Source organism: Lycorma delicatula, chromosome 8, assembly GCF_047948215.1.
Source record: "Lycorma delicatula isolate Av1 chromosome 8, ASM4794821v1, whole genome shotgun sequence".
NCBI lineage: Eukaryota > Metazoa > Arthropoda > Insecta > Hemiptera > Fulgoridae > Lycorma > Lycorma delicatula.
The window spans coordinates 126745160-126771000 of NC_134462.1; the positions used below are offsets into that span (position 1 = coordinate 126745160).

The 25841-nt window shown below is 28.6% G+C and overlaps 1 protein-coding gene across 1 annotated transcript; it reads left to right on the top strand.

Annotated features, from left to right (window-relative positions):
• Positions 1-3021: 3021 nt before the first annotated feature.
• LOC142328672 (UDP-glucosyltransferase 2-like) lies at positions 3022-23951 on the top strand. Its single transcript, XM_075372581.1, has 7 exons — positions 3022-3075; positions 10238-10417; positions 12865-13055; positions 16204-16657; positions 18392-18620; positions 20692-20911; positions 21556-23951. The coding sequence occupies exons 1-7, from the start codon at positions 3073-3075 to the stop codon at positions 21830-21832; spliced, it is 1554 nt and encodes a 517-aa protein (XP_075228696.1). The 5' UTR covers positions 3022-3072; the 3' UTR covers positions 21833-23951.
• Positions 23952-25841: the final 1890 nt, after the last annotated feature.

Below are 25841 nucleotides of genomic sequence, written 5' to 3' on the forward strand. Positions count from 1 at the left end.
TATAGCCTGTGAACTGGTACTCCATAATACACACACTGTATACATAATAATGATTTCATCTACTGCAAAAACTAAGTGAATAAGAGATGGAATTAATAGTCAACGTTTTAAAGAATCAACCGATCGATTGCTTTCAAATTTTCAGGATACATTCATGATATTCCGGGATTACATTTCGTGATTTAACCCAATCGTCGAGCCGCTAGCCCACTTCATAGTGCAGTTGTCAATTTTCCCTCGTCAAAATTCTGTGTACCTTATTTATTATACTTACTACTATTACATTTTTGTAATCTAGTTTCTTTTTCAGGTATTTTTAAAAAATGTAAATTTTAATTGTTATTTATCAGTATTATTCTCAAAAGGATAACGAACAAAGCGGGAGGATCCAAGAGGATTCCACCTTCTGTGCGAGACTGTCTTACTAGCCGATCTCGTCTAGTAAATAAATAAATAAATATATATACATATATATATTTATATATATATATATATATATATTCTTTTTAATAATCTCCGATTTGTAGTTTAAAAAAATTAAAATCAGAGATTATATTTTCTCGACGACATATCGCTCATTATGTTGTGCGTTATGTACGAGTATCAGTATAGGAGTAAACAAGCTCGTCTAATAAACAAACTTTGGTAGTCATCATTACTTACACTGTTTACATAGTAATGTTTTCATTTAATTCAAAGACAAGTGAGTGAATTTAATAAGAAATAGAATAGGTAATATTTCACGTCGTAAAGAATGTGATAGTAATTTTATGATGCAATAATTTAAAAACAAAAACTCTAAATTATAATTTTATATTATTAATAATGATAATAAATTAATTTTAATTTCTTATCAAAAATTATTAATTTTGAACAATAATTAAATCCGGTATAATCTGTATATTTTTTTTTTAGATAACACCAAAATTTTTTCATATAATGGTATTTAATTGTAGAATCTATTTATTAAACAAGTTGCCTCTTCATATCTAGTGCTGTAGATTTGAAATTTACAAGATAAAATAGTATCTACGTAAGAACGTGCTTATCTATTAGCATTTTAAATTTAAACGAATTCCCGGAAAATAACATTATTTTGTTTACCTCTTCACGCCACATTTTATAAAAATATATGTATATATATAAAATTTAATGCTTAAAAGTTTCTGCTTATTTTTAAAATATAAAAATGTATCTCGGCATAACTGAGAAGTTTTGTGGATCTATTTAATTTCGAAAAAAATGGATTATTGGAGGTTTGCTATTTGAATCAGAAACTTTAATGAATTGAATCGATGAACTGTGAACAGGGTTTGAACTGAACTGAATCGCTCAACCGGTATTATGAAGAAATGTAAATGAAATGTATTCTTCTTCAGTTCGAGGTCGAAAATTCCTGAGATGTGTGGCCCCTACCACCAAAACACCGGTATCCACGATGGATACTCTACTCTCTCTAACTAAAGTTTGGACTGTTTTATATGTAAATTTCTAAGAGGTTTTAGTAATATATCATTTTTAGGTTCTATGCTAAGGTAGTGTAAAACTGTCTTTGTTCAATTACTTTTTGTTTAAATATTACTCAATTTAAATATCACCTGGATTTTTCCGTTTTATAAATATTATCCAATTACCTGGATTTTACCGTTTCGATGTTTGTAAGAGATTAAGCGTAATCAATATTACTCGATTTCTGAAAATTTTATTGCATGTGAAATCAACGGCACCGATATTTCGATCGACCACGAAACCTATTGATACTGCACTACAGAGAACCAACAGCTTTCAGCAATTAAGAGTCAAAATCAGCTGCTGTTGGTATGAATCGGATTACTTCGACCTTCTACTAGGTAGGACACTATATGAAGATCCAAAATCACCTTCACACGGACACTACATCCATTTTTAAATATTTATCTTTAATGTCCGTATTTAGATATGAAAAATTACGCTAAACCCATAGCAGTAAATATAATTATTTTGTATAAATATTTTTAAGCTAAAATCTAAAAAAAAATTAAATATTTAACTATATAATTATTTTTCTTTTATTTTAACCAATACTAATCAGGTTTCTGTAGAAAACAAAGCAAAAATCAGTTGCATGTACAGTATACACACCAGTTAATGTAAAATTCCTGATTTATAAATATCAACTTTAGTTACACTTTTTTAGAACAATAAATAATCTGCACAGAAAATCTTTTTTAATTCACATAATTTAGATTAGTTTAAATAAATAAATAAATAAAGAAGTTCCAATTAAAAGGAAGCGTAAATTAGATAAATTTAAAAATTTTTCACGGTAAAATTTTAATAAACATCATTTTTAAAATTTCCATATACAACCGTACTACGAAGTTATGTAGTAATTTCATAACCGTTTCTCCTCTTAATGGAAAATGTTCATATAAACATAAGTCCTAAAATGCTTCGTTTGCTAGTTATTCTAGTGAAAGATTACGCTCGAATTTCAGCTACCATGAGAAAATGAAATGAAATTTTTAGAACGTTAATAAAGGGGGAGATTTAGTGGGTTCTTATGGTGTCAAGGCTGAAAAATTAAGTGAATAAGGTTCCAGAAACGTATGTGAAGTTTTTTTTTGAGAAATATGTGGTGAAACCCTATAAATTAGAGTAAAAAACCCTGTGTTTTATGTTTGATGTAAAATAACTTTGTTAAATCTGTAATAAATAAAACATTTAAAAGTGTTGTTTATTTAAACAACATTTGAATTCTGTACAAATGGTGTAAGATATGTTGAATAGAACTAAGAAAAGTTAGAAAAATTTCAGTTTTATTTAGAAAATAACATTAACTATCAAAATAGATAAATAAACGTTTCAAAAAACATAACAAATTTTAATTTCATTATCATAAATTTTTTCTCATGGAATAATATAAGATTACAACTGCGTGGCATTCACATGATGACTTGGCAAATTATCAGTAATTATTTTTTTTTAAAAGTGCATATCGTACATTTAATATGCACTATCATTCTATTTACTATCTATTTACAGTTCCTGCAGTAAGTTGAGTAAACATCATACAGACTACAATTATTAGCGATGGTAAGTGTTTTCTTTTAATTTGTTGGAATACAACATGTAAATCATTTTTAATTATTTGCATATATCTTAAATGCCAAAAAAATTCATAACACTAAGTAGCAGTATAACATGATTCATTATTTAAATAACTATTATACAACCTTAGAAAATCTTTTCCTTGGTCTGTAGTAATCTCAGAACCATTCAACCGATATGAAAAATGTTAACTATTTTAAATAATACTTCAAGAAGAGTGTCCTAGATCAAATAGTAATTAAATAACACCCTAATTTTGGAGGTTTGTAAGGCTTTAACAATTATTATAAAAGTTAATACGTGGTAACAAGTAAAAAAAAATAATATCTGATTGTGAGAAAGCCATTTAGTTAGATCTATTAAAATCTGTAATCTAAATCTATGACCGGAAATATACCGTGTAAATAAATGTTAAAATATTTTAAACTCCTATAGCTCTCGAATAGACCCTCCAAAAATACTCCGGTATAAAATTTAAACAATAGAATATTCAAATTTGACTTTTACAAAATCCTTTTTATCTTAAAATAATTTTTAGTATTCAATCATCGTTGCGATTTTAATAAATAAGCATGAAATATATAACGGTATTCAGCGGTTTTTTTTTCTAAATGTGTTCTACCTTACGAAAATACATATAATGGTTTTTTTTAAGTTATACACTCCTTGCGTCCTACTGCTTCTAATTCTCAACCAATTTAAATTAATAAAAAATTAAGCACTTAAATATTTGAACCGTTTTATATGTATAATTTGTTTAATATATTTAATGTGTACTATGTTACGAAAATAAGTTATAAAAAACGTTATCCAAGAAGTTCAATCTTTCTTGTATTCTATACCTTCTAAAAACCTTTAGCAACACCCCTTAATTCTAAACTGAAATCTTGAATTATTTGGTCACTTTTTCACAAACTTCATTTGTAGCTAGTAAAAACATCCAAGATGTTGATTATTTAAAGTTACTATCCAAATGTTCTTGTTAGCATAAGGAAATAGTACGATTCGTAAGGCCATTCACAGAAAACAAACTGCATTATTCAAATTTAATTTTCAACCCTTTTTAATTTATTAAAAGAATTTAGTTTTTTACGCACACCAAAAATCAATTTCATATCTTCATTTGTTCTCGAGAAATTAAAGAAATGGTAAATCTGATTCTTCCTGGATTTCAACCCTTTAAACTTAAGATTTCAAAAAATCCTTTCTTGGTGTACACTTATACCGCAAGAAAAAGTCGTATACTAATTTTCATCAATTTATCTTAAAATCATTTTATACATAATTAAATTTTTATCAATTTTACGGATGATATATATAGGTTTTATTCTTAGCTAAATGTCAAAAGACATATTGATAATAAAATAAAGTTAATGTAAGGGTTAGGTTAATATTGTTCAGTTCACACGAAATTAAACGTAGAGTTCATAAAATTTATCACAGAACCGTTGCATTGTTGGGTAATTAATAGTCCAAATGAACCTTTAAGGTGATATTTTACTTCTGTAATTTTAGTTAATCGATGGTAAATTATCTTCAAAATGACGAATAAAGTTAAAACTAAATTTTCTGGTACATTTATTTAAATATTGAAGGAAATTTTAATTCGGAAAGAAATATATTGCCAGCCTTATTCTTCGAGAATTGAAAAAAAAACTCTAATTTTCTATCAATTGGATTATATGAATATACCTCATCATTGTAACTTATAGACGGGTGTTAAAAACATAGCTTGGTTTCCGCATTTGCAACGGCATTTGTTTTCTTTTCTACTTTAAATTTACATCGATGCTTTTCTTGGAGTTTTATGTCTCCTGTACCCATCAATGTTCTACAAAAGTCTACTGGAAATCATTAAGAAAAAACTGCAATATCACTATACTTACTCTGCACTACCATCAATCGCAGATAAATCAATCTCCATTCGACAGCTTGTCATTTTATGCGACAGATTCTCTAATAGATATCCGAAACACTTTCTTCAGTATTATTATTCAGTATTAGTAAATTCTTAAGATGTTGGTAATTCGAATTTACGTTCAAAAATATGCTTGTGAGCATAAGGAAATACTGAGAGCCTTAATGCGATTCAGAGAAAACAAACAAGCTGAATGAAATTCAAACGTTACATTCAACCTTTATTTTGAGAATTTATAGCTTTTACGCACACCAGAACTAAGTTGAACTTCATTTGTTGTCGAGAAATTGTAGAAAAGGTAAATTTGATTGTTACTGCAGTTCAATCGCTTTAAACTTAGGATTTAAAAAATGCATTCTTATTGTGCACTCAGACCCTAAGAAAAAGTGTTGCATTTATTTTAAAAAAGATATTCAAAATTTAATGCAAGATAACAATTAAATACATCGCATACTAAATAACGAATCAAAAATTTAATGTAAAAATAATTATTTTTAAATATTTTAACAAAATAAAAACTATTTTAATTAAAGAGGGTGAACTCCAACCCAAGAGATCGAATTTTTTGCATCATCAGAATTATCATCTTAGTCATCACTCACTTTCATTATTTTATTGTGAAAAAATAATAAATTCCATAGTAACGTCAATACTACATAATGTTTCTTGTCTCATACTTTAAGCTTCTGTTTCGTTAACTTTATCACGATACTCCTTCCAGTTTTATTCATTCATGTTAGCCAGTTTATTTTCACGTAGCCGTTGAACATGTATCATATCAAAAGTTACGTTATGACCGACTACTTATCATTTAACGTCTGACCAAACCATCTCGACAGGATTTAAATCCGGGGGTGGGATGGAAGTAGTCGAAGAATGTCATGCATTTTTTGTAAAATTTCTTCAAAAAAATAAATATACTGATCCTGACGGGAACACACCCACCATGTGACTGGTCCGACCCCGTCACGCCGTCTGTAGCTAATCCTTAGGGGCTTTATCGGAGGTTAACTTCATGGCCGCAAAATATATCTCATTTGGCCGCTGTCAAAATGCCACCGATGCGAATGCCACAAGCTACAGTCACATCGGTATTCCACTAACATAAACTTCAAACAAAACACGTCTAGTCAAGTCTCAACCAAAACTGAATGACTTTCTGCCATTGAAGTTTGCTGCCTTTTAAAATAAGAACTTTCAGCCCGTCACAAAAATCACTACACCACGATTCATTTTTTGTGTGAGAAGCTGGTATGACTCGTCCAAGTACACTATCGGCCTACTTTCGTTGCTGAATTTTTTTACAACTGTCAGATATTGAATACGCCTAAACCTTACGTAATGTCGGTCAATGAAAATCTTTCTCATACTAAAGCCCAAATCATTTATTTTTCTCAAACACTTCTCTTTTTCTGAATAATCAATGGCATATTTAAGTGCTGACTGAACGCTAAAATTGAATGTTTTTAGTTCGGATAACAGGCACCGTGCCAGCCGTAGTTAAAGATACAATATTCGTTGCGGTAGCGGCAGCTATACGAAACGGGATATTAAGATTTAATAATAATAAATTTAGACCTATATAAGGAGATAAGTCCAATTTTTTACCGTTCCCAATATTTTCTTAAAATTTTACCAAGAAGAAAACTAACAAATTATGCAACAAAAAATATTTCTTTTGCGTGTAAAGAATTTTGAGACTAATACAACCTTAAGAATAGCTCGACAAAATTTAGAGAATTTTGGAAAAGTGAGAGGGATATAATGACTTAAGATACATGACCAAGTGGGTGTTCACGTGAAGGCCACATTACACAAAAAGTGAAGAAATTAATTAACAATTAATAAAACTACAAGTAGAAATACTAAATTATCGTAATTAATATAATTTCTTATACGTTTTTGGATTATTGATTCTCATTGTAAAAAAAGGTTATTTTTATCATTCGAAAATTTTTGGTGAGTTATTTTTCATCGTCAGAAAATATAAACTACTTAACACTAAATCAAACTTTAAAAGCACGTAAAGATTTTTTTTCTGTGTAATAATCAGCATATAAATAGAAAACCAATAATTACATACCATAGATATTTTCATTTATAAAATGAAGTAAAACATTCTAAAATCTACCAGCTATTGTCAAAGTTAAACTATAAGTATATACATGACTCGTAATAGAATTCAGTATGGAATGTAAGTATACTAACTAATTTTTTAATTACTGAGAAAGAAAAATAAATACATTCTCGGCTCAAATACATAACGAAATTCAAAAACAAATGCTATTAATAATTTCTGAAAACGACATGGTCTATGAGATTAGAGAAGTAAATCTTTCTAAGAAACATGACAACAAATTCTAATTTCATTATCAAGTACTACTTTTTCGATTCTAATATAACGGTATTTTTACTACTCATTATTTTAATGCCACTCATAAATAATAAAATCACTACTTTATCTGAAATTTTTCACACGTTACGCATAGAACTATTATAAATTTCAGTTGTATGGCTTTTACAAGATAACTTGGCAGATATTCAGTAGTGTAGCTGTTAATTAATAATTTGACATACTTATCTAATCAAGTCGACTGAACATCACATAGAGCATAAACTGATTTTTCCGTCAATCGCCATGATTACGTTTTTCTTTTCATTACTATATACTTTACTATACTTATACTTTACTATATGAACATATAGTAAAGTTTAATCATTTTTATTATTATTTACAATTATTATAGATGCAAATAAAATAAATTCATAGACATTATATAGGGAATCTTGGAGAGCTGCATCAAACCAATCAAATAATTTAAAAAAATAAATAAACAAAGATTTATACCACTATGTGACAGAACAGATAACAAAATTCAGTATTTATGAAGTTATTCATAATTTTTAATTTACATCAACTATAATTAGGAATGAGAATCTAAGATCATTAATAAACCATGTAAATAGGTGTTAAAATATTTACTGTCTGTCGGACTCTTCTGAAATATTTCCGTATACAATTTAATTGCTGTGATATTCGAACTTATATTTTTCAAAATCCGTTCTATCTTAAAAATATTATGATATAAGTAAAGAAAAATTACAAGCATTCTTGCCTCTAAATATACAAGCTTTTTTTAATATAATTATATTCAAGCGGCTTTTCTTTTACAAAATGTGTTCTACCTTAAAGAAAATATATAATGGTTTTTTTTAGTTTCAGGTTATTCGTTTCCCACGGTTTCTAACTCCCAACCAATTTAAATTAGTAAAAAGTTAAGTATTGTAATATTCGAACCGGTTTTTGTTTTATGTCTTTTATTTTAAATGTGTACTACCTAATAAAAATAGGTAAAAAAGGTTGTGCATGAATTTAACCTGTCTTGTTTTCTAACAGCCTTTGTCTACTTCTAATTCAAAATTAAAATTTTGGAATATTTAGTCCCGTTTTTCAAAAATATCTTTGGTAGCTACTAATGCTTTATGCTTTAAAATTTTAAATTATTATTCAAATATTCTTTTGTTCACAAGAAGATAGGAATGGTTGTTAGAGCATTCATAAAAAATATAAGCTGAATAAAATTCAAAATTTATTTTCAACCTAGATTTTATTTTAGAAATTAGTTTTTTCTAACGGTTATTATTTTTATTTTATTTTACCGCATTACTACTTGTATTAAATTTACATGAAAACTATCACTAATCAAGATTAAAATTACAATCTACCTTTCAAGGAAACATATATTAGATAGCATTCTCCCATTTAATAATTTTCAAAATTATTCCTGCTATACATAACAAATGTTAAAAAAAATTTTAGTTTGTATCTATGTATTTGTAACTCATTATTTTACCGCTTCCATCAATGATTTTTGTTCAAGAAAATGGGTGAAACTGTTTCTTTATTCTAGGTACATCACAAAAATAATAAGTATCGCTGTTTTTAGAAGACGTGTTTGACGGACATAAAAATATTAAAGCCATAATGTTATATTTTTATTAAATTTTAATAAATATTACATGACATGGCGTCTCATAATACACTATAATATGTCTGAAATTTCGAAAATATTATAAGATTTTCCATAAGTAAGATAGAATAAAAACAAAAATATATGTACATTTCTATTATAGAAAAATAAAGATGTTCACCTGGAAAGAAAAAATATTTGTTTGCTTCATCAGGCATTGCAACAAACTTGCTTGATGGAGGGCGGACTGCGCATTCAGCACTCAAGTTGCTATTGAACATCCACACAAATTCAGACGCAATGTGTAACATAAAAAAGCATTCAGGCATGACTGCAGTTTTCAGAAAATGCAAAATTTTATCTGGGATGAATGCACCGTGGCTCACAAGCATTCACTTGAAATCGATAGAAATCTGAAAGATCTTATAGGTCGAATTGTGATAACTGTACGCGTGGTGGCGTCAGAATTAAAAAAAAAAAAATTTTACATATTTTTTCACCAAAAAGGCCCAAACAATTTATAGTTTGATTTGAAATTTTTTTTAATTTTTGGTTTTACAACGTTTGATCAGGACAACGTCTATCGGGTCCGCTAGTTTAATTATAAAGATATTCCGAATTGTAAACAAAATTGATCACCTAACCCTTTCGTGAAAGTATGTGTTATAATCTTATCAATTGCTGTAATAAATAACAGAAAATAATATACATATATAATAAACTTTACTTAAATGGCATTTTAAAAGTTTAAACTACATAATGAAATATCCAAATTTTATTATACATAATTCCATATATACGCTGTGAAATATTTATATCTATACTAAGAGAAATGCTGTAATGAATTAATATTTAAATGTTTGCAATATGACGGTAGAAAATTTATTTTACTTAGTTCTGAAACTGTACATTATTAACTAAAAAAATTTTTGAAAAAATAAATTTATGCAATAGAAGTGGCTAATAAAATACCACCAAGATTCTCTAATCTATAAGGAAGTGGAAGTAGAATGGTTTATTGAACTTAAAATGCAGTATAAGTTATTTAAATAGGAACTGGTAATGAATGAATATTTTATTAGAGTTTTAGTATCTTTTTAGAAATACCTAATATATTATAGTTGTTTAAAATTACAAATCCTTATTTTATATAGTTCAGGAATAATAATATAATATGAATAATGAAGTTTATAAATTTATGTGTTATAATTTGTAAAATGTTTTTTATTAATAACTATATTGTTTATTTTTCTTCCAGGTTTTCAAATTTGTAGTATTGTTAATTATGTCGGTATTAAATTTCGCTGACTCCAGTAACATACTTTCGTTTTGTCCCACACCATCGTATAGCCATCAACTTCCATGCCTTGCTGTCATTCAAAGTTTAATCGATAGAGGTCATAATGTTACAGTATTTTCTTGTAATCCTGAAATCTTGGTAAGTATTAAGTTTATTATTAAATTATCTCATGCATGACCTAAAATTTTCATAAGATTTTTTCTTACAAATACCAATGTTTCATCAAAACAGTAGTCGACTTGAGTCACAACTCATTCCAGAAAGTGATATATTAACTTCTTAGAATAATGGGCATCCGATGCTAAGCTTACTAGGAAAAACGAGAATTGAAGTGTTTTCTTTTTGCTATTTTCGTAAAGATTGTACAGATGTATATTTTCTTTTGAAACCTACTGAAAGGTAGTTGATATTCAGAGATTAATTTTGTTTAACTAGATATTGACTGCGGAGTTAATACCACAAACCTTGCAGAAAACAATTCAGTATGATAAGAAAAAGTATTACAAAAACTGTAAATAATTATTATTACAGAATTCGTTTTCACATATGAATGAAATTTAGATTTTATAAAATTACTGTTATAAGCATTATAATAATATATTGTGCATATAAAATATACATTAATAACCCAAAATGGGGAACATAAGTTTATTATTTTACACCACTTAACACAGTTTTTGTTATAGTTGTGATGGTTATAAAAAAATTCCTGAATTACAAGAGGCATTAATCAGGTATTCTTTCTCTTAGAGTAGTCATTTTAACTATTTAGTCGATCTTTGTGGCGATTAGGCTTAACGTTTTATTTGAATTTCGGATCATAACTGTATACTTGGTTCTGTGAAGAAAATAATAATATTTTCCTTAATATAAATTAAGGAAAACAAACCTTTTCCCTCAGTAATTCAGGGAATGGAAGTGTGTTATTCTTTATAAACGAGTGTAATTTTTTGTATGTTAAAAAAATTTATATCTAGACTAGTCGGCCCGTCTAGCTTGAACTTGGACCCCCGGGGTTCAGGTCTGCCAGGCGAACCCCTATGCCAACTCAGGGGCTCCTCGGGGCCTCCCAGGGACACGAGACCTACTCGAATGGCGCAGAGCTTGCTTCGCTCGCAATTTCCGTGTTGCAGGGGGACGGCAACTTGGACACCCGAAGAGCTCGCTGCGGTCGCTATTCCCGTCTACCGAGAGGGCTCCGCCCCCTGGACCCCCTCACTGTTCCTTATCCACATGACTGTGAGAGTAATACTGAAAAATAACAATTAACGGGTTCAAGCCAAATAGAAACCTGAAAAAGAATTAAATTACAAAAGACATAATAATTGAAGTTATGCTAATTAAGTAATCACACCTTTGACAATGAAAAATTCATAACTTTTTTTTTGCCATTAAGGTAGAAATACGATAATGAAGTAAAAGTATTAATCCATTTTTTCCTTAAAAATCACCTTTAAGTTATAACTTCACCCTCCTTGGGAGTGAAAAAATAATGAATACTTTTAATAATTTAACCTTCAAGAGAGCTCGTGCTTCGGTAAGCGGTTCAAAATCTTGTATGATATAATACGAATATATTCTGAAAATCTGAAACCAATCGATCAGTTGATTCTTCGAGACATTTCCAGATAAAATTCATCTAAAACCTTGTCAGTTATGCCAAGAAACATGAGTAAACATTTGGTTGCGACGGATCGGAGAGTTTTTTTGTTTATCCTGAACAAACAAAAATCATAAATAGTACAGAAATAGATATTGTTTGTAAGATTATCTTATCAGATCATCTACAACTACTATGGCAATTTAATATGCATGTATATTATATAACAATATAAACGTAAGTATTCATTCTAATCCGTACGACATTAGAATTACTATGATTGTACTTTTTCTCCTCAAACAAAAATACTTTTTAATCTGAAAAAATTAAGTGAAAAAAAGTAATTTTCCAAAGATAAATAATTTACTGATATTAACATTTGATAATTTAGTGCTGCAGTACTTAATAAAGTTTAAATTTAATAAAGGGCTTACAGTTCAACAATGAAAACAAAAGGACGTTTAACTTTGTTTCCCCTTCTCTCTCACTGACTACCTCGTTCTGTCAATCTTCCTTGATTTATCTTACTTTAATATCATAATTTCTCAAATCAAAGACATTTTTTACCTAAATTTCTTACTAAATCAAACGAAATCCATCACTAATACATGATACACGACAACTGTATTACGTAATATTAATCCAGGTTTGATTTAATTAACCCACCGAATTGGTTTAGTGTTGAACGCGTTTCCGAAATCAGCTGATTTGAAAGTCAAGAGTTCAAGCGTTCAAATCCTAGTAAAGACAGCTGCTTTTATACGGATTTAAATACTAGACCGTGATATCGATGTTCTTTGGTGGTTGGGTTTCAATTAACCACACACATCGGGAATAGTCGAACTGATACTCTACAAGACTCACTTCATTTACATTCATACATATCATCCTCTGAAGTAATACCTGAACGGTAATTCCCGGAGGCTAAACAAAAATGAAAAAGAAAGGTTTGATTTAATTAAATCTTTTTTTTTGTTTGTTTTAGAATTCACATCCAAATCTTCACATGATCAATATGAATATCTTATACGACGTATATCTAGATTATCAAAGAAAAAATAATTTCAACCTTCAAAAATACCTCTGGCCATCAGAATGTTTATTACCTATAGTAGATGTATTGTCAATTTGTATGGATGTAATATTTAGTTCCGAAACAATGCAAAATATACTCAGGTTAGTTTTTATTACTTAACTTGACTTTCTTTTTTGATTGGTCGAGTGATATAGAAGTGAATTGAAATTATTGTAAAATAGACGTTTAAATTACATCAAATATTTAGTTTTATTACAATTAATAGTATTATTACAATATGAAATTTTGTTTTAGAAATATATATATATATATATATCAATTAGATAATATTTAAAAATCTTCCGTACACAAGCTGTGTTAGTATTACATTAGCCACTATCATGAAAAATAATGACTAAACTCCAATTTTCTGTAATAATTTTAAGATTTTTTTTTCAAATGTAAAAGTAAAAATAAAAAAAAAAATGTTTAGGTTAATAGTTAAATTATTTTTTTACAAATAATATGGTTTAAGGATTCATTTAAGGCAGCTGTTTTAATAATATACTTACTACTATTACGTTTTTTTTTTAATTTAATGATCGTTACTTGACAAAAGAATATGATAATAAATAATATTTATCACTAGATATTATTATGTGCTTTTATGAATTTTGAAAATATCACATAATGTTTCAGTTTCATTCTGTTTCATTCTGTTATTTAAAACAAGGATAAGTAATTTGAAAAACTAGGTTAAAATAAAAAAAAAACTTAAGAAGAAGTTAGTGGAGAAGACTATGCCATAAATGAATGTGTAAAGATGAGCGAGAAAGAATGGCTAATTTGGATCCTATGACTAAATATCCTTTTGACATGCAGAGTGAAGGTATAGTTGTAATAAGATAAGAAAGATGGAAGTGATAAGGAAGAATGTTCAAACTAATTGAAAAATAAGAAGAGATTTAAAATTGGTATTACGGAAAGTAATTATTGAAAATGGGATCGTGGATCTCAATTTATATGAGTTATCATGTAGATATATCATAGATTATGTTAGAAACACTGTCTAAAATACTAACAAAACAAACTAAAAATTAAAAAGCATACAAACATTATGACGGTACAAAGGTTGATGTTAAATTAGACGGTACTGTTGTAAAGAAGGTTGACAGTTTTTATTATTGGGAAAGCACCGTCACTAGCTATAATAAATGTGCCACAGAAGTAAAAAGAAGAATAGCTCTGGCAAAACGAGCTTTCCAGGATAAAAAGAATATACTGACTGATAATCAAATGAGTATGCAAATAAGGAAACAGTTCGCTGAAACTTATGTCTGATGTGTTGATAGGACATGTACTACGACATGACCAGTTCTTGGCGAATATATTTGACGGCAAGGTTTTGGGTAAAAACCTAGAGGTAGATCGAGAGTAACCATCTTCAATAATGTTAAAGAAGAGATGGGTCTTGGTTCATATAATGGCATTTTATGTCGTTCAGGCTTCGTCCATCTTTAGTAATTCTACTTCCTAAATAACAGAATTCTACCTCCATCATCTTTTCACTTCCTATTTTTATATTCAGTGGTCCATTTACATTATTCCTATTACGTATTATTACTTTCGTTTTGTTCTTGCTTATTTTCAGGCAGTAGTTCTTGTGTACGACTACATCTTTTTACTAGTTCTAAATCTTTTTTACTCTCAGCTAGAATTACTATATTACCAGCAAATCGTACTATCATTATCTTTTCAACGTGCACTGTTACTCCAAATCTAAATTGTCCTTCAACATCATTAACTGATAATTCTATGTAATGATTACAAAGTAACGGAGAAAGGGAACATCCTTGTCGGTTTCAACTTTTTATTACGGCTTCTTCCTTAGGTTGTTCATGAACATCTTATTCCAGTTTACGGTATCGAATGCCTTTTCAGGATCTATAAATGCCAAGTATGTTGGTTTGTTTTTCTTTAAACTTCCTTCGACTATTAATATGAGCTCTAAAACCGCTTCCCTTATCTCTATATGAATTTTTGATCTTCTGTATTGTCTGATCTTTTGATCTCTTAAACTGAAAATTCAATATATAAGCTGAAATGAGTAGATTACAATAAAAAAAAGTTAACAGTAATAGTCAAGAACACGCTCTAATAAACGACCGATATTAATCCCTAAAAGTCACATTTTATTTACCGAGGAAGAGACCAACATTATATTTTTTCCTTCTTCACTGATTTTTGGAAGTTGTCAGAACGACTGGGAATTTCTTTTTTGTCTGAAGCCCTTTCTGGTCCAACCTCTGAAAGGAAAGTAAGTGTAAGAAGTTGTTGCGTGAACCTCAACCATATGTCATCCCTAACCGCAAATCGAACCTGAAATTACCCGAATGAAATATAGAAACCTATGTAGAATTTGCCGATCTGTAACCACGATTATGTGAAAAAATAAAAAAAAACCAATAACTATAGTGAATAATATAACTTTCTGAAAACTGGAGTAAAGTATGAATGGAATTGGAGAACTTTAACCCCTTGAAACACTCCGGAGATTAAAAAAGAAATTGAAAATAATTAACTTGTTTGTTAATTGATAAAAATGTAAATACATTGATGTGTTATAATTATAATTGTTTATTTCACACATCATTAGTTACACTAATCTGAATTTAAAAAAAAAATGTTATAAGAATTGAGACCTTTATACTGAAATGACGGATAATGTTAAATTTATTTTACCTATTGACGATCAGTTGTAACGTTTATAGATATTTTTATTTTTTTTTAATTTCAAGTTAGTATAATTAATGATACATGAAGTAAAAAATCATAATTATGACACATAAATGTTCCTGAGGATGAATTACTAATCCGAAAGCGCACGAACATACTATTATTGGTAATTGGAAACTATTACAGAAAAAATATACATCCATTTCGACCCTTACATTGATAAGAGGGAAAACTTACCTTTTTCAAGTTAAGTATTTAATTTTTTTTTTGTGAATTAGATTATTAGCGACTTATATTGTCGCCACATCCCTAAGTATATCCAAAAGCAAGAACAATTTCCCTGAGGGCTGATTTTTATAATTTAGATAATATTTTTTATCAAATTTATGTTAAAACAAATTTTACATGAAAGGTTAATTTATTAATTCTCCCAAAGGCAATAAATGGAACGGCTTGCCGTCAACAGTGCACCTTCAGTTCAAAGGTAACAAGTTATAGGAACTCGTCATTATTATTTTTATCATAATTTGATAACAAAAACCAAAATCAGTAATATCTTTTTCTTATTTTCAGGTCAAGTGATACAAAATTTGATTTGATTCTTTACGAAGGACTATATCCAGGCGCATTAGCATTAAAACATCATTATAATGTACCGTCTGTTGTCATTTTTACTGTACCATTATACATTCCAGTATTATATTCAATGGGCAATCCAATTAATCCGTCATATTTATCATCATTTTTAACCAATTACAGCGATAAAATGACATTTTATCAACGGATAATTAATTCGTTTTATACCTTATATGAAATGTACGTTCACAATTACTATATGTATCCAAAAATGGATGCTGTAATGAAAAAATATTTTGGAAACGATATACCTTCATCGAAAGAACTTGAAATGAATAACAGTTTATTAATATTATCTGGAGATTTATCACAATCATATCCGATACCATTACAACCAAATACTATAAAAGTTGGAACTCTACATATAAAACCAAATAAACCTCTACCAAAGGTAAATACACAAAAATAATATTTTTTTTTTTATCATAAGAAATGTAATTATTTTATTTAATTTAACCAATCCACAAAATCTTTACTTATTCATTTTTTTTTTTTAATATTACTTTAAAATCTAATAGGTATACGATTTTAATAGTATATTAGAAAAAAATGTAGCTGTTGAAAGAAATTTGTGTCTAATATCTAAATAAAAATTGAAATCTAATTATACTCATTAAGCTTAGTAATAAAAATAATAAAAAATAATCATATTGATTATTGTTCATCAGTTGCTCACAATTGATCAACAATTCCAGTAATATAAAAAACAGATTTTATAGGGACTAAAGAATCACGAAATTATATAATAATTATATTATGCTGTATAGAATCGCGAAGGTGACAATCACCTTGGCGAAGTTTCATGTCAGTACAGCAACTGACACGGTTTTTCCTGTTTAGCCTCCGGGTATTACTGTCTGGTATTACTTCAGAGGATGAATGAAAATGATATGTATGAGTGTAAGTGAATTGTAGTTTTGTACAGTCTCAAGTCCATTTCTGAGAAGTGTGGTTAATTGAAACCCAACAATCAAAGAACACCGGTGTCCACGATCTTGTATTCAAATCCATATAAAAGTAACTGCTCTTTATTAAGACTTAAATGCTGGAACTCTCGATTTCGAAATCAGCTGATTTGCGAGGACGCGTTCACCAGTAGACCAAACCGGTGGGGTTAACTGACACGGGTTTGCTGCTCCTCAACGCAATCTACACGTTAAACTTGAATAACAGGACTGTTTCATGTCTTTATCAATATATCATGTTAATTTGTTTTGCTAATGTACGTCAACTGATAAACATTCTGACTTTACTTTTTTATATTACTGGGCGTTTGCCAAATGAAAAATTAAATAAGTAAAAAAATGTAGTATAGTTATGCTCATAAATTAATCATTTAACGGTTTAAATCATTTATTAAACAACAAATTGGTTCGGTTTCATTTATTAAACCACGAATAATAAGAAATGTATTATTTCTATAAATTTTATATGGATTACATGTAAATGAAATAGGATCGGTAAGAGTTTTGTAAAATCTTTTTCTTTTTTTTGGTATATCTGCATTTTTTTATATTATTATTTATTCTTTTATGAATTAGTAATTGTTATCTTTAGGATTTATTATTAAAATTTATTGCCTTAGAACAAATTGAATTTCAGTTTTTTTTGTTAATAGTTTTATACCATACGTAGTCACTTCATACCATATTTTTCCCTTTTTTAATAAAACTAGTACAATGACCTTTACGAAACGAAAAATTGTTACATTTTCAGTACTTTCATTAACATAACATCATTTACTAATAAAACAAGCTGTAGTATATTTTCTTTCAAATTTTATTTTTCCAGTATGTGATTACGTTTCTGTACGCTACTCAGTACTATCAAGTGCTGCTATCTAGCGGCGATATTCGTAAAAGTACATTTAAAAAATGAATAAAATTACATATTCGAGTCCAGCGGTTCATCAAATGGAAAAATACGATATAAATGATAAATGAAATATATCATTCATATATATATATATATATAATCCGACGATGATATATGAAATACATGTGCTATTAAAATGTTACGTCTAAGAGTTCAAATTATATAAGTGTTAATCTGAATTACTTTAAACGATTTCTGTATTATTTACAAATCAATCTCAGCGTACGAAATTGTTTTGTTTTTTTTACAGGATTTACAAAATTTAATGGATAATGCAAAAGATGGATTCATTTATTTCAGTCTTGGAAGTAATATGAAAGGTACATCATTACCGGTGGATAAACGAAATGCTTTTATGAAAGCTTTTAAACAATTTCCTAAAATTAAAGTACTAATGAAATGGGAATCTGATATCGAATTTCCGGATAAACCGGCAAATGTATATCTTAAAAAATGGTTACCACAGAATGATATATTAGGTAAATTATAAGAAATTATAATTTTCAGAATATTAATCTAATTATCAGAATTATTTTATAAAAATATAGAACGGTAACGTTAGAGGAATCATAAAATACAATCTATTTTTTATTTCAGAAGTCCTCTGATTTACGAGTTATGCTATATAGTAACTGTTTGAGTTCAGTAAGTAAATTAAATGATGGTAATATAGCATCATGATAAAATAATATAAAAGAATCGAGTAGGAAGAAAAATTAATAGGGAATATCGCACTGTCAATCATTTTTTTTCATTCTTTTTCATCAGTGGTTTAATAAGACAGCTTTAGAAAATATCTAGCTACCCATTACGTGTAACGATAACCATCAAACATTTTTGAATGACTAAAAATTCCAAAATCGAATGTCAGTAGGCCATGGAAGGAAAACTGGAAATGAATAACAAACATATACTGTTTGTAACAAACTGATATTTAAAATTTTTGCACTTTTAGATTCACTAACATTATATATAAAAAAATGTTCAATGAAACGGATTTAAACAGATTTTATTTAATTGATTACTAATAAATATATTTGAAATTAAAAAATTTTTTTTTTTTTAATTTCTTATAACATCAATTCTTTATAAGTTGGGACACAAATAATAGGAGTAAGAGTTATTTGTTGTTAGTCTTCAGTATGGTTTTATTTTAAGCCGGTTTTATTCTACTTTTTTGGCATCATAGTTTGACGGCTATGCTGCAAGAAGGAAGGTAATCCGGTTATCAGCCAAAAAATGAAGTACGTGTTTTTAATTCTTATAATATTTCATCACCAAGGGACCCCAAAAACAAAAAAATGAAGATTTTCGTACCTAAGCATCTATTTACTGTTGGCGTGTTTGATGCTTAATATCTTTTGACTGGATGAACCGATATTGATGAAAATTTGTGCAGAGTACAGAGACTCGTGTACATGTGGTAATTTGTTTGTATAATTTTGGGTCAATATCTACAGGAGAATGGGTAGATAGATTATTGTGGTCAATATTCTCAAAATTTTGAAACATAACGATACTTCATATTACGCTCAGTACAAGTGTGCACACTTAACTTGGTACTTTAAAAAAAATTGCCCCAAAATTTCCCTCTTCCTCAAAACTCAAAAAGCTACATTTTAATTTAGTACATATATTTCTGAATTTTTTTCTATGTCTTTCTAGGGAATGGTAACGGAGCAAGTGAAACAAAAAATAATTTGGAGCAATATTTGTCGTAGGGGAGGGGATCAAATTTTAAAAATATAGATTTAGGGTATTTTTTAAAACATTTTTTTGATTTATTAAAAATATTATATAGTTAAAAATTGAAATAATAAAGTTTAATGAATTACAATCAAATTTCATAATAATTCACCATTCACTCCAATAAAGACATTTCAGGCAACTTTTTATTGGTTGTACATTTTTCCGTGGAATTATTTTAGTTTCCTCAATTTGACTTCTTTTTTTTCACCTCCGGGACCATCAGTAAGTACTGCTTCAGGGGAAGAGATGAATGAATTGTAGCGTGTTTGAAAATACATTGCCTGACCGGGATTTGAACTCGGGACCTACGGATGAAAGACCGAGACGCTATCACTTGCGCCGCGGAGGCCGAAAAAAATCGAACTTAGTAAAAATAGAAAAAAAGGTGATTGTAGAGCTGGTAGAGCAGAAAAAGATTAAAAAATACTGTTTTTTATAAAAAATTTTAATCTATTTTTTTGTTTTCTTTAAACATTTAATGATAATTTTAAAACACAACCTCATCGTATATCACCGCCAAACCAAAACAGAAATCGTTGGTATTATTTTCAATTGACTTTTTTTTTTCTATTATATAAGAATAAACGCCAGGAAAATAGTACAACTTTACTGTCAACTTTTTTATTATTGAAATTAATAAATCAGTGAAAATAGCGAAAAAAATTTACGTATGTGCCATGTACTAACGTCTAAATATTTTACTTTATCATGCTCTTACATACTATGAATATGTTTGTTTATTTACAATTCAATAAATAAAGAAATGCAAAAAGTAAAAACGTGTTATGTTTTATGTTTCAGCACATAAAAATTTGAAACTATTCATAACTCAAGGCGGTCATCAAAGCCGTCAAGAAGCTGTACATTATGGGGTGCCAGTATTAACATTACCATTATTCTGGGATCAAGAATGGAATGCAAAGAAAAGTGAACATGAAGAAGCCGGACTTACGATTAACTTTTTTGAAATAACTTATGATAAAGTGTACCAGAAGTTGAATGAATTATTAACTAATGACAAGTAAGTAAAACTGTCTTACATTTAATATAAAATAATTATTGGCGTTATTTACTCTAAGTTTCTAAATGCTTTTTCATTTTCCTGAATAGCCTCCGGGAATTACCGTCAGGTATTACTTCAGAGGATGATTGATGATGATATGTATGAGTGTAAATAAAGTGTAGTCTTGTACAGTCTCAGTTTGACCATTCTGAGATATGTAGTTAATTGAAACCCAACCATCAAAGAACACCGGTAACGAGGTTCTAGTATTCAGATCCGTATAAACGTAACTGCCTTTACTAGGACTTGAACACTGGAACTCTCGACCTCCAAATAAGCTGATTTGGGAAGACGCATTCACTATTACATCATGATGTAGTGGTGGATGAATTGTTAATTATAAATAATAAGAACATTAATTTTTTTACGTCAGTGCGGTCGACGAACTGTATTAATTATTAATAGAATAATTAGTTGTTGGTATTTTATACTTAAATTTTTCTTGTGTTAATTAGAAAAAGATTAGCCAAATTTTTAGGACAATTTTAAGAAAGATGAAAACGTTTTAGCCATCTAGTTTTGATTGAACTTTAAAAACCTTAACATCAACCGAATAAATATATGTTTATATGTATATTGATTTCTGGTTTTATTTTTTCTAGATACAAAAGAAATATGGAAAGATTATCGGCTATTTCAAAAGATAAACCAATAGAAGGTGGAGAAACTGCTGCATGGTGGATAGAATATGTGATAAGACACAAAGGGGCACCCCAATTAAGACCAGCTGTAAAAGATTTATATTGGTTTCAGTACCTGTTATTAGATATTATTGCATTTATTTCGGTATTGTTATTTGTGTTCATTTATTTGATATATTTTATTGCAAAAAGGTTTTTGTCTCAATCACCAAATAAGGTTAAAATTAAATCACAATAAGTAAACGAAGAATCGATTTATTTTTATAATTTCCATTACTGGAGTTTATTGGAGATCTATTTTTCCTTTCACGCCTTCAAATAATGAATATCTTCAAAGATTATTTTTTGTCTTAATGTTTTCCTAATTCTTGAATTTTAACGAAATGCTCACCATATCTGTTTATTTATTTATTATACAAAAACAAACAGAAAAATATTTAGATGAGAATAATCGGGAAAAAGTTTTTTTTCATCATTAAGTATTTTTAAATGTTTATATCCGGTAAAGTATAATATTTAAATGTCTTTTAGATGAATGAAACAATCACGTGATTAAAAGAAGTTTATAGATACCCACTGGTGACTTTCGTTTAAACCCTCAAATGTGTAACTACTAATTTCATTATACGCCTGAAAAATACTTAAAAAAAGGTTATAATAGCGAGTAAATATCAATTTTATATTTCAAAAAATAAACTTCCATTACTTTTCCATTCAGAAAATCATAAATAAACGCATGTCAACTTAAGATTTATCATATAATTTCTGAATGTTTTGATCTTACAAAAATATCTTATAAATATACGACTTTTCATGGTATCTTGATTTAAATTAATTTGGTACTAGTTAAACTGCAACAAAAGAAGGTATTTATTTTTTTATTTAAAATCGAATTAAAATATGAAAAATGTTATTTCCCCTTATCGAGGCTGTTACAGTAGGGATAAAAATAATGACGTAATTTTCAGTAGCAGCGTCGTCAATCTGCTGTATTTATAACAATGTTGTGACTGTATTGTAATCAAAATTGCTAAAACTGGTGTTAATTTCATTTAGATTTTAAGTTGTATTCTAAGATGTCAAATGCAAAAATATATTTTTTCAATGACTTATAGTTTTAATGTTTCCTAATTAACTGAATTTCTCTGTTTCATTGTTTGTAAGAGATTACGCGTAATTAAATTAGTCCACTCATTAAAACATTATGAATACATTAGTTACCGTCTAATTTACCTTATTAAAATCGTACCGAAAATCAAAGGCAGCTATATTTCGATCGACCGAGGAATCTAATAAGCAATACTAAAAAAATGCAGCCGATCTACAATAAAAATCAGCTGCTGTTAGTATGGATCAGATTATTTCAACCCTATACAAGATAGGACGCCACATGGAGATCCAATATAATCTTTGGACACTACATGGAGATCCGATATCATCTTCAGACAGACACCACATCCATTTTTAAATCTCTATTTTTGAAGTCCGCGTTTGGATGGGGAAAAATTTAGTTAAAATAAGTTTTTTAAACTAATATATTTTTTCCTCTGATGTGTACGTTGCAATCTGTTCAACTAGTTAACAATAAGCAACACCGACTCAATGAGATGAGGATGATATGATGACATGAAAATGAATGTAGTCTTGTACAGACTCATTGCTGAAACTATTCTTCCACCATATGTACTCGTAAATAAATCACATAACACTTATGTAATCTGTTTAGAATGTTCACCGTAAAAGATACAAGTAAAATAGCGGAGATTTTTCAAATTGATCATCATTTTAAACCATTTCTGTTATGTAGGATTGAAATAAACTAAGTGTAAGCAAATAATTACCCAGTAACATCATGCAACAAATAAATATATTAAAACATACAGCTACAAAAGTAAAAAAAAAAATCATGCCTCATTTATTACAGGTAAGTTAAGTTAACATCATATTTGGACTTAACGCTCGGTGCAGTGTTGCGATAGACACCCATATACACGTTTCTTTGAACATTATCGATTACGATAAGAGCTGTAGAGCCGTTACAACCAGCTATTACGTATGCAGCAGTTTTAGTAATAATTTTAATGTGGTTTGTAATTGGAAAACTTTATATTTAGTATATTATGGGTAGCTCTATTATCTACTGTTTTCAGCTGTAAAAGATTTATACTGGTTTCAGTACCAGTTATTAGATATTATTGCATTTATTTCAATCTTGTTATTTATATTCATTTATTTGATACATTGTATTGTTAAAAGGTTTTTATCACATACATCAAATAAGATTAAAATAACATCACAATAAGTAAAATGTATTTGTTATTTGTACAATAAATGTAATATAATATTTTATAAATATATATTTTGTCTGTTATTTATATCTTTTCCATAACTGGCGAACATAGGAAATATTTTCTTTTTCTTTAACACCTTTAAATAATAAATACCATCAAATATGTTGCATAAATATGAAATGAAGATAAATACGTAGCAGTCATTGACGACTATATTTTTTGAAATCTCAAATATTTCGATAAAATTTGTGAAGTCAAATCTACATTATTTGGTTTTAGTATGTCAGTAATTATTTAAAAATTGTTCCTACCTTGCAACCAATTGTTTTCAAATTTTAACAATCCTCAGTCTAGAATGATTTCAAATTTGGAAATACTCTGAAAAAATGTACACCACACACACACACACACAGAAACCCAAACAAAGTTCATTATTGTATGCATTATGGATGTAAAATGTAATAGTATTTTTTATGCAGCGCGTTTTACTGCTAACACGATTTTTCCGTCACTGCAAATTTCAATGCTTATAACTCGATAACAAAGTCATTAAAATAAAAATATGTTTCACCATTATTTTTGTTGTAAAATTTTAAATGGAAGTCAAGTATCAAATATCCACCTTCCTATTTTAGAAAATTAAGTTTGATTCAATGCAGCGGAACTAAGATGGCGGAAAAAAATTAAAAACCCATCATAATGCTGATTTTTTTTTCTTAACTACATAGAATTTCATTTTTTCTGCCTCAAAATACCTCTCTGGTATGCAGTATAAAACTCTTTCCTCACTTAAATAACACCCGTTACACACACACACACACACACACACACACACACACACACACACACACACACCACATATAATTCTTTTTTAATGAACTCAGTCCTGCAGTAGACCTATATAATAAAATACTAGAGACGTGTTTTCACGACATAACGTTCACTACAACGTACGTTAAGCAGGAGTGCCTATATCGAAGTAAGTAAGCTCTGCCTCGCTTACTCAAAACTACACACACTGTGTACATAGATATGTTTCATCTAATGCAAACATTAACCGAGTCAAGTGCATAAGAGATGGAATATCTAATATTAACCTTGTAAAGAATGTGATGGTAATTTGGTGACGCAATAATAAAAAAACTATATTATAACTATACATTTTGAATAATGATAATAAAATAATTTTAATGTCTTATCAAAGAACAGTTTATTTTTTAACTGTAAATAAAACCGGTGTAATCTGTACGATATGTTTTATTAGATAACACTAAAATTATGTTATATAATAGTATTTTATTAAAAATTGTGTGCATTAAACGCGTTTCCCTCTTTATATCTATAGCTGTTTACTTGAAAATTAAGATAAATTAACATCTATTCAAATAATACGTTTATCTCTTTACATTTTTTAATCGTAACGAATTGGCTGCACATCACATACTTGTCCTTTCCCAAAGCTGGATAAAGTAGATCCTTATCGGTTCCAGAAGTACTTTGTAAAATAGCTGTTTGACAACGATAACCGAGAATTTTTGCCTAATAACCAATACATTTGTTTAAACTTAGTGTTCAGCTGCTTCCTTTTTCTCTCGCATGATGTTTCCCCATCAGATGACAAACCAGATGCAAACCTGTATACTTTATGTTGTCAGCACGAGAGATAAAAATTACAACCAGGTGGACTGTGAGCAGTCTTCATTTCTCATCGCAAATGTTACATCATTAGATTTGGCTGGATTAATTTGGCCTTCCACTGATTTGATTCAATTCAGACTTTGATTCAGTTCATGTAATTTATCTGAAGTTACTGTTGGGACCGCAAAGATCACCGTGTCATCAGCAGACGAAGTAACAGCGACGTAGTCGGAAGTTGGAAGATCCACAAATAAATATAGCACAAAATGGGGGTCCCGGAACTGAGCCATGAGGAACCCCATGATAAACTTAATGTCA